This window comes from Seriola lalandi, unplaced genomic scaffold (assembly GCF_002814215.2).
Source record: "Seriola lalandi dorsalis isolate HSWRI2012SDOR001 ecotype SW California unplaced genomic scaffold, Sedor1 jcf7180002054065, whole genome shotgun sequence".
In the NCBI taxonomy this organism is placed as follows: domain Eukaryota; kingdom Metazoa; phylum Chordata; class Actinopteri; order Carangiformes; family Carangidae; genus Seriola; species Seriola lalandi.
Genome location: NW_019524618.1, coordinates 266,464 through 276,702, shown reverse-complemented (window position 1 = coordinate 276,702; position 10,239 = coordinate 266,464). Strand labels below are relative to the sequence as shown.

Below are 10,239 nucleotides of genomic sequence, written 5' to 3'. Positions count from 1 at the left end.
CAGCTTTAATTCATGTTTAGTGCTAATTACAAAATGGTGAATCTCACAACCTGTCCGATTTATCTTGCGATACCTTAAAGGATCTTAATACCCGCAGTCTTAACGTATTAGCAGATCATTTATGGGCTTGTCCATTTGTCTGAATTTCATACAGCATCATCTGATATTGGCCAGACCGAGATGAAATCATGTATCTCACCTCTGTATTTCAGCTTTTAAAATGACAACAGTGTCCCCGCGATAAATTACAGCTCAAACCAAAGGTGACACGTTTGTTACCGAGAGTCTGAGCTGCAGGATTTTATGGCAAGTTTAATGGAGTGATGGAAAATTATAGAGACTAAAGGCAGCAGATGTTTTCTCCTAACATCTGTCATCTCCTTCACACACTTCTGTAAGTAATTTGTCTTCATTTTCACGATCAGCAGGCTGTCAGACGCGAATAGATTTTCACCTCATGTACACACACATTATGGATGGATTTTCATATGAGACTGTGCACATTATGTCATGGGTCACCGACTGTAAGACAGTCATTTGATCTTATGCCTGTGGCTGCAATTACTTAGAGATACGCTCTGACATGAAATGCAGAAAAATGAGGGAGAATATTAACAGGAAGAGCCTTGTCCTGGATTATAATATAAGACCATAGTAATCTTTTTACTTATTAATATGCTCAAAGGAAGTCTGGAATATAATTTGCCATTTGTAATGGATAATATTTCAGGCAAAGATTTGTAGAAGGGGAGGAGCGACGGGCTTGGACGAGCAGCAGAGAGTGAGGAGTGAAAAGGTTCAAATGAAGCAGAGGAAAACAAAGAGTCATTGGGCTGCCATGGGTTTCTATTGTTTCTGTGGAAGTAGAGAGAGTGAATCCGTTAATCAAGGTGGCGGCGCTTCATTAGAGCCAGCGGAGGGATATACACAAGTCTCACCCAAGCAGCCCCAAGGGCAACAAGATTATGAAGATTTGATATATCTGCTGGGAGGCGAAACACGGTGGCTACATATCGAAAGCCAGGATTAGTTGCCTTTTCATTTCATCTCCTTTTTGGCCTGGCCTCGACCATGAGGCTAGAGCACGGGCACCGGGCTTCTCTGGCGCTCACCCTCAACTTTGTGGCGTTTGCTTTTGCCTTATCAGCGGTGACCACCAACTACTGGTGCGAGGGGACCAGGAAGGTGGCCAAACCCTTCTGCACAGGACCGCCTGTGAAAGTGAAGCAGTGGTTCTGCATCCGCTTCAACAGCTCCAACATCAATGACACCCGGCTGGTGCAGTACATCTTCGAGACCGGAGAGGAGAAGTTTCTGTTGAGGAAGTTCCACACGGGCATATTTTTCTCCTGTGAGCAGGCCGTTGACATGAACGGTAAGACCATTGACTATGAAGACTTTGAGCCTTTCAGCATTCAGTGTTCAAAGACAGGAAGTAACAATGGAGGAGGTACCTCTTGTTAAAATCTGCAGGTTATATAATATATAATGTCACCGCCTGGAGTCAGTCTGTTCATTGGTGAATACATATAAACATGTTTTATTGAAGGAAATTCATCCTTAAACCTTCCAGTTATATCAGGAAAAACTTGCCAAAAAACCTTTTAAAAGGGAAAGATGGAGGAAACCTCAAAGGCAGCGGAGGAGGGAATAGATTTTGTATGTAAATTACAGTAGCATAACTTTATTGACATGTCATGTAGAGACAAGGTGGGAAAACCATGTATAAGTGCTAACGTGGGGCTGTAGAACAGTACCTCATCTTTGTCTGAAAGAAATTTTTAAAACTGAGCCATGAATATATTCAGTGATTTACACGCAAACATATTGGGATAAAGTCACTTTACATGTAAAATAGTCAGTATTAGTTTTATTTCTTACACTTTATTTGTGCTGAATTTGTAGGTGTGTAAATTGTGAAATGAATGATTTTAACAGTCTAGATCTGTTATCATATTATGACTGATGATTTGTACATGTTTATGAGCACCTGGATCATTTTTTTGTATAATTTGGGTTCCTGGCAGCTTTACACTTTGTTAAACTGACAAAATCAGATGTCGGACTTGTAGATGAGATTGTGCTATAAAAAACATCATGCATGTGGGGTAAGGACAGATTCAAAGGTGCTAAACAAAGAAAATCAACAAAAATGATTCATAATCAACCTGGACTCCAGATTCATTAACACTGAACCGCTGCAGCAGGTAACCACGAAAACGTCCTACATGTCCTACAAAAACATCAAATATACAGCCTCTTTTAAGAGCCAACAGTGAAGTACTCATTATGCAGCATAAGCCATTGCAGAATGAATGATTATATTTTTATATAATATATTTAAGAAGATGTATGTACATGCATTTAGTAGTGTGTGTTTAGATTGCAACTCAAAAAAACTCATCATAATTTGCTTTTTCATGACAGTATGGATGTAATTTGATCAGACTTGACTGGCAGTTTTTCAAACCAGTGAGACGAGCAGAGAGAAAAATGCTGCAGAATCACGTGGAGAAAAAACTACACAAAAAAAAAACAACTTCAAACTTGTTTTGCACATAAAGGATCTCATTGCTCGAAGAAAGAAGCTGATTGAGGGAAATATGTTTTCAGGGCCTTTAAGTTTCCCCAGACTGATGATGTGCCCCTTAGCAACATAACACCACAGGAAACTGCAAGAGCTAAGAGTCTGTCATTTTAAATAAACAAATAAGAGAACATGCATATAACACGTCTCTGTGTGCATCTCAGGAAGTGTAATTATCATCTGAATGCAGAAAAGGTAAATGCATGATTCATACTCATCACACTGTAGTTTTTGTTAGATTTAGTTTTTTACACTGATAGCAAAGCTACTGTGAGGCAGAACCGGATTAAAACCATTTCTCCGAGCGTTGCATGCAAGCCGTCCCATTTGGTTTCATAAGCTCTGGTAATAAGGCTGAGTAAAATAAGTTTGTAAAAGGACTTGCATGCAATTTAGAGACAAGTTGTTTCATCTACTGACTTGACCAATATATGAAACTGCACTTATATATCACTTTTCTAGTCTTACCGGCCACTCAAAGTGCTTTACGATACTTGCCACATTCACCCATTCACTCACACATTCATACATCAGACCCATACACTGGTAGAACAGCCATCAGGGGCAATTTAAGGTTCAGTATCTTGCCCAAAAACACTTTGACATGTGAACTGGAGGAGCTGGAAACCGCTAACCTTGTAATCAGTAGACGACCACACAGCTGCTGATTTCATCAGGTCAGGTATCATCTGATCTGATGAAATCACTTCACATCTCCAGCTGTGGCTGTTGACTGTCCATGTTTGTAAAAATCATTGGAATAATGCAGCTGAAGTGTTACCAAAAGTTAATTCTGTAACAATAACTTAATTTTACTGTATTTTTTTCTTCCGATCACAGGGTTTGACTGTCGAGACTTCTCAGAGATCGCACCAGAGCATGAAAGAGGTTGGTAAAATGACCGAAGCTGAAATTGTTGAACTATAAACAGATTTTTTTGTTTTAAAGACGGATTGTGTAATGCGTTCCTCAGCACAGGTAACACTGTTGGATGTTACAGTGCTAACATAGCTACCTAAATTTCAACATTTACTTTGACTTCAACCGTAGTCAAGGAAACAAGCTATTTTTAGTGTCCAGCATCAACCATCATCAAACATCTCTTCATCAACGCCAGAATATTTGCAGACATTATTCACTTCCCACTTGTTTTGATAGGTTATTTTGGCATAATATTAAACTGGTGATTGGCCAGTGGTGGTAGTAATTAAGTAAGTAATTAAGCACATTTACTCAAGTACTGTACTTAAGTGCAATACTGAGGTATGCATACTTATTTCCTCATACTTATTAACCTACACTTGTAGTGTGAGATCTGAAGCATTCCATGTTTTCAACAACTCGCATTAGTAGCTGCTGTAAGGCTGGCTTAAACTCTGAGGGGGCCTGGGGCAAAGAGTTGCTGCTGGGCCCATGTGGACCCCCAGTACACACAGAAACCAGCACTTCAGAGATGAAATCATAAGTTGATTAATTGAATAGTTGGCTGCCAGATTGAGTGGCACTTTAGAAAATTCATTAATCATTTAATTTTTTTTTTTTTTTATATAAAGCAGAAAAAAATCATAATAAAATAAACTTTGTGTATATCTATAACATTAAACTGTTATATAATAATAAAGGTCTTAAAACTACAGTAAATAAATAAACAAACTCTACAAGACCAGGGCCATAACAGTTCAGTAATGACGGGGTCCATCATAGCTGATATGATAAAAAAATTCTTAAACAGCACAACTAGTTGATATAAAGTAAACTTGAAGCTGTTGGGGCCCCATGGGAGTTGGGCTTGGGCCCCGGGGAAGTTGGGGTTGGTGATCCAGCTTTGGCTGCTGTCCTTATTTTATAAATCCGTCCAGTCCAGGCGATCAGATTCAGATCTCCAGACCTGAAAGGAGCAGACCTGTTGTACCCACATGCATGTCTGCCGTCAGACAAGTGGCATTTATTCATCAGGGACCGGGTATTATGAGGACAACACAGCTCAATTCATATCTCCCTCCCTCCCTCCCTCCCTCCCTCTCTCTGTTTTCTTTGTTCCCAGGGGTCCTGTGGTTGTGTATCGTGGCTGAGAGTCTTTACCTCACCCTGCTCTTCACAGGGGGGGCTCTGATGACTCTGGAGCAGTGTCCCTGCTTCAGTATCATGAACAAACTGAAGCTCAGTGCCTTCGCTGCCTTGTGCACTGCCCTGTCAGGTAACACTGCAGAAGAAGCTCTGGTCTTTTATGACAGTGTGTTTTTTTCACAAGTGGACGGCAGATTGACTGTGTGACTGTGTGACTGTGTGACTGTGTGACGTTGTGACGTGGGTGTATCTAATGTTTTTGGGTCATAGCAGCTGATGTCGACCTCCTCTTCTTGTGATAAAGCTGCTACTCGTAGAAATCCCGTGGTGGGTGTGATTGGAGTTACAGTTATACAAACGTTGCTCTAAGGCAGAAATAATCTGCTTGGTATAGGGTAACCCCAGTGGGTGTGGCCAGAGACCTGCAGTTTCTCTGGTTACATTAGACTGGATCAAATGCAAAAGACAGGATCATCAGTTCGTTTGTTGGCCTCCTGAACCAACAAGTTTACAAATGTACACTTGTCGTCCTAGTCTACAGGTGTCCAAGTAAAGGATCCTGCTGATGTTTTAAATTCATGAAACCACCTGAATTATATTTTTAAAAAAAACAAAAAAAAACATCATTGTGCTTGCAATATAAATTTAGATTTTTTTTCTTTATTATAATTAAGTAAAATATATAGATAGTTTACTTAACTGCTGAAATTTGACAATATTTTATAAAATATTAAAGAGGAAATAGGTGATTAATTAAATTGGATTTTTGTAGAAACAGTGATTACTTGATAAGTCAGTTTTTTAATGTTTTGTCTTTAAATTATGCATAAAGAAATACATCTTTATACTGGCAATAACTGATTTTTTATTTAGAGATTGGGTGCATCGTAAACAAGTTGTGAACACAACACTGACATATCATCACTGTTTAAATCAACAAGTCCTCCAACCTTAACAGCCATACAGGTCGTTGGTGCCTACCTTCTGATACGACCTGTATGAGCACTTCCTGAATTAATGCTCCCATGGCATGGTTTGCTGCTGAGCAGGTAGTGGACAGTGGCTTTATAAGAGCTTTTTCTCTGAGCTGCTGCTGTGGCCAAAAACAACACTATGGGAGCAGAACAGTGAAGCTGTGCTCCGGACAGAGAAACAATGAGCTCAAACTCACTATAAAACTATAAAGCCGAGTGGAGCTGCTGACTCACCTGGTAATTCTGGTAATGCAAACCCTTTTCACATTTTTCACATTTGATACACTTTTATTGTAAAGTATTAATTAGAGCTGCTTAAGTAAATGAATTAGATTTGGCGTTTAATGACCATTAAAGGGGCCGCTTAATAATTAAAATTCTAAATGTTGCATCTAGTGAATAAAGAGACCTGCTGTGTCTTTTAAGTACGGTTAAAACAAACTGTGAACATTGACTCCAGATTATGTAACATCTGAAAGAGGAACTAACACATTCTTCCCTTACAAATGGAAAATGAAAATTATTGGCAATGAAATGCACCTTTGCTCCATTCACTACATTCAATACACTGTGTTTTAACATTCACTATCACCCTGTAATTATCACTTGTGACCGCTATTTAGCTAAAGTTACACAGAGTTGCTTTAATGCAAAAGACAAACCAGGTATGAGACAGAATATGAAAGAAGAGAAGAATAATAAAAATGTAAACTTAAAGGCTTGAAAGATTATTTCATTTAACAATTTAAAGTAGTTTATTAATCATTATAGACAAATGCATTATTGCAAATCATACCAATCATATCATAACTTGTTAAAAATGCGTCAGTTAACAGATGATTAATTACTGAAAATAGTTTCTAGTGTTTCACTGCAGCCAGGGATGATTTTTGCCTCTGAGACAGCTCAAAGAGCGTTTCAGAGTTTCACACTGCAGCCTGAGGATGGCCCAACAAATCCAGCTGGTGCCATATGTTAAAAAGGTTTTTGTAATAATGTCTATGGTCTTAAAGCCCAGTTATCCTTCCTCAACTGTGCTTGTAATGCTCTGCAACAAATAAGCTGCAATTTATTAAAAAAAAAAAAAACTCCCTTCCAAAACAAAATGTATGTTCGAAATAGAAAAACGTGTCTTTAGTAGATGTATTTGCCTTGGTTTTATTCAAAGACAAAAAGAAAATCTGTTCTCTGACAAGAAATCTGTAGTAAACATGGAGACGTATTTTGCATGAAGACATCTGTGCTGTAAGAGAGCAGAGGAGCAGGGCAGCAGGTCAGGCAGCACCAGTGAGCACACAGCAGTTAACTGTACTGTGTCCACTCGCTGCCTCGGAGGATTTGCTGGTTTGTGGACTAATCGGATTGGAGCCGGGGCAGTGGTTTCGGGCTGTGCCAAGACCTGACCAGAGGAGCTCCCTCCCTGCCGCCCCCTCTATTCCCCCATCCCCTGACTCCCATCCCCCCCTGTTGTTAGGAGTTAATCCCAAGAAAAGCAGCTGTGGAGGGGCAGACTGCTGGATGCGAGAGGGCCAGGATGTGGCAGGGAGGTAACAGAGAGGCACAGCCCAGTTCACCTCACACAGAGAATATCTGAATATCAAACATCACACTTTTTTAAGGGACTGAAGATAAAGTGAGAGATTGTTTCAGGCTCCAACACTGTGTCTGCAGACCAAACTGTCAGGGAATATTTGTTCCTTAAATATCTCACTTTCCATTTGTTTGCGAACAAACAACTGCATTAACAGCATATTTTGATAAGAAAGACGTGTAATGGAAAAAGGATAGGATAGGATTTCCTATGTACATTTTACTTCAGAAAGAACACTGATGTGCTCTTGTCTTCAGGCCTTTGTGGGATGGTGGCCCACATGATGTTTACCACCATATTCCAGCTGGCTGTCGCTATGGGACCAGAAGACTGGAGGCCCAAGACCTGGGATTACAGCTGGTCTTATGTGTAAGCATGTTTTTTTTTTGTTTGTTTTTTTTTTACATCTATTGAAAAATGCATCATCAAAGCCAAATGAAACAGTATATACTGTATATCCTTTGTGTTTGTTTTGACTTGTGAGCCAAAAGTGATGATGTCAGTGCTATGATTTCATTTTGATTGGTCCAGTACCTACAATAGTTCATAGACAGTTAAGCAGCTAGGTGACGATGTTGTTTAAGCCAAGCTCTCCATACGTTACTTCATGACTCCAGATGTTGTGATTAACAGAGTTACGTACGAGTGCTGATGTTACAGCTCGACCTCCTGCTGTAAGTTTTCACTGTCTGGTTATTCATCTCATCTGGATCCCTGACAGTTAACGCTGCCTAATCTCAGACTCCTGCTGCTTTCTCTAATGCAGGACGAACACAAACCGCGGCTGTGTCTGCAGCCACCCACTCGGTCTCTCATTCACTCCTCCTCATGCAATGCACACTAAATTGTAGTCAGCAGTGAATTGAGATTTCAGACATTTATCATCACATATCACTCAAATCATCATCATGTTTTATCACTCACATAATTTTCTCATCTATAGAATGCGGTGCATTGCATTTAGGGATTGTTAGCATAAACATCTCATGGACATTGTGGTGTTTTTTAGGCACTCAAATAAGATGGCGGACAGTAATGTAGTGCACTATGTGGTAAATGGGGAGTGGTTTCAGATGCAGCCTCAGTGTGTGAGAGCTGCCAGTGACTCAGCAGGTGCTGAAATAACATGAACTAAGATTAACATCTTAGTGTTAACATTAGTAAGCCAGGCTTACTAGCTCCCACTTTCCCAGTTAAACACAAACTTAACAGCAGGACAGGTCCACCCAAATCTGTAAAGATCTAAAGGGACAGATATCTGAAGTCACCAAGCGCTGTGTGGACTGCAAAAAGGAGGAAAACCGTGTTGTGTCAATGTTCCATGAAGGTTGTAATGTTCAGTTTTTATTCAAAATATTTTAGAAAGGTGTTGATTCAACTGTGGGATCATTTTTATACTAACATTGGCTGTGTTATAATAGTATTTTTTAAGCACATGCACAAACCTTCGTTTTGTATGTGTATAGTTTTAGACGTGTTTTTTTTTTTATTATTATTGTAAAGCTGCATTGTTTGCATGAACGGTGCTATATATATATATAAAGTTCATTCATTCATTCATTCATTTCAGAGGACTGACTTACTTTTAGCTTGGCCTACCTAATAAACTGATTATATTACTTATGCCTGATGAATCCTGTTGTTTACATTGCAGTAGCTGTTTTACACAGTTGTCATCAGGAAAGCTGTTCTTGCTCAACACTGCACCGATTCCAAAGATTTACACCTAAAAACATGGAAAATAAGTCCCAGGTCCTTTAACACTGAGAGCCAGCCCTCAAATGCCCCTGACTAAAGAATATTTTTCCGAAACTACTCTTTTGTTCACTCACTGGCTCACTTTATAGCAGATGCTGATTAGTTTCATCATTAGTGAGCAGTAAATTCAGATTTCTGACCCTCACTCATCATCATCAGTGACAAATGCAGTTTTAGAGAAACTAACTGTTTACTCTAATAGTGTCAAAAACACTATGTTATCCTCTATTTAAAATGATGCACAGGAGCGGCAGTGTCAGTTTACAGGTTACAAGAAAAATAGATTCAGATTCTTTACAAGTGTGCATAAAAACCTTCCTCCATCAGCATCAGACTGACTTGAGTCTGACTCTGTTTTCTTCTCAGCTTAGCGTGGGGCTCTTTTGGCACCTGCATGGGTTCTGCGGTGACAGCTCTGAACAGGTACACGAAGACAATCATAGAGTTTAAATACAAGCGGCGGAACATCGAGAAGAGCCTGATGATCAAGCAGAAGATGATGGAGCTGGACTTTCCCGAGCAGGTGTGGGACATGTACCTGACGGCTGTGCCCACTGACGCAGAGGCACCGCTAGAACTGCCGGTGAACGGCCACAAGCCCTCCACAGGAACCACGTACGTGGTGGAAATGGACAATGTACCAGAACAACAAGGAGAGGCATACTGCTGAAGATGGAGTCATGATCCCTGTCCCTGTGCCCCACTGGCTGATTTCCTGGACCTAGATTGACTCTTGTTCTAGGATTTAAATTTCTAATTCAGGACAGTGTTTGTTTGTTTTGTGCCACACATCAAATGTGTGTCTGGGACGCCAGACCTCAGAATCTTTTTTTGGGAATAATGTAACATGGTCTGCTTTGACCCAACATGCTTTTCATCAAATCTTTCCATGCGATATTGTCTGTTGGAGGAAGGGAGGAGGGATCCCACCGTATTCACACTAAGCTGTGACCGTGTGCAGCGGCAGCTCGGATCCTTCATCTCTGTCTCAGACGTTTGGCCTTTTTAACCCAAGTTATAGATAAAATGTTACTTGTCTGTTGCTGTCGGTTGCTTGTCGGTCACCTGCTCAGTGGGAGGGACAACGGTCGGCCCGAAGCATCAGGGGCCCGCTGGATCAGAGTCTCTGGTTAAGGTGACTTAGTATGTCTTGTTGGAAACACAAATGACCACAAAGAGACACAAAACAGCCACAAGGAGACGCAAAGTGACTAGAAACATTGCAAGCGACTGTTTTATGTCTTTCAGTCTAGAGGTCGGTC

General features: G+C 40.3%; 1 protein-coding gene across 1 annotated transcript; it reads left to right on the top strand.

The window, feature by feature from the left end:
* Positions 1-972: 972 nt before the first annotated feature.
* LOC111652803 (germ cell-specific gene 1-like protein) lies at positions 973-10,231 on the top strand. The gene is made up of 5 exons (XM_023403178.2): positions 973-1,375; positions 3,428-3,475; positions 4,632-4,784; positions 7,477-7,588; positions 9,344-10,231. The coding sequence occupies exons 1-5, from the start codon at positions 1,072-1,074 to the stop codon at positions 9,645-9,647; spliced, it is 921 nt and encodes a 306-aa protein (XP_023258946.1). The 5' UTR covers positions 973-1,071; the 3' UTR covers positions 9,648-10,231.
* The last annotated feature ends 8 nt before the right edge of the window (positions 10,232-10,239 follow it).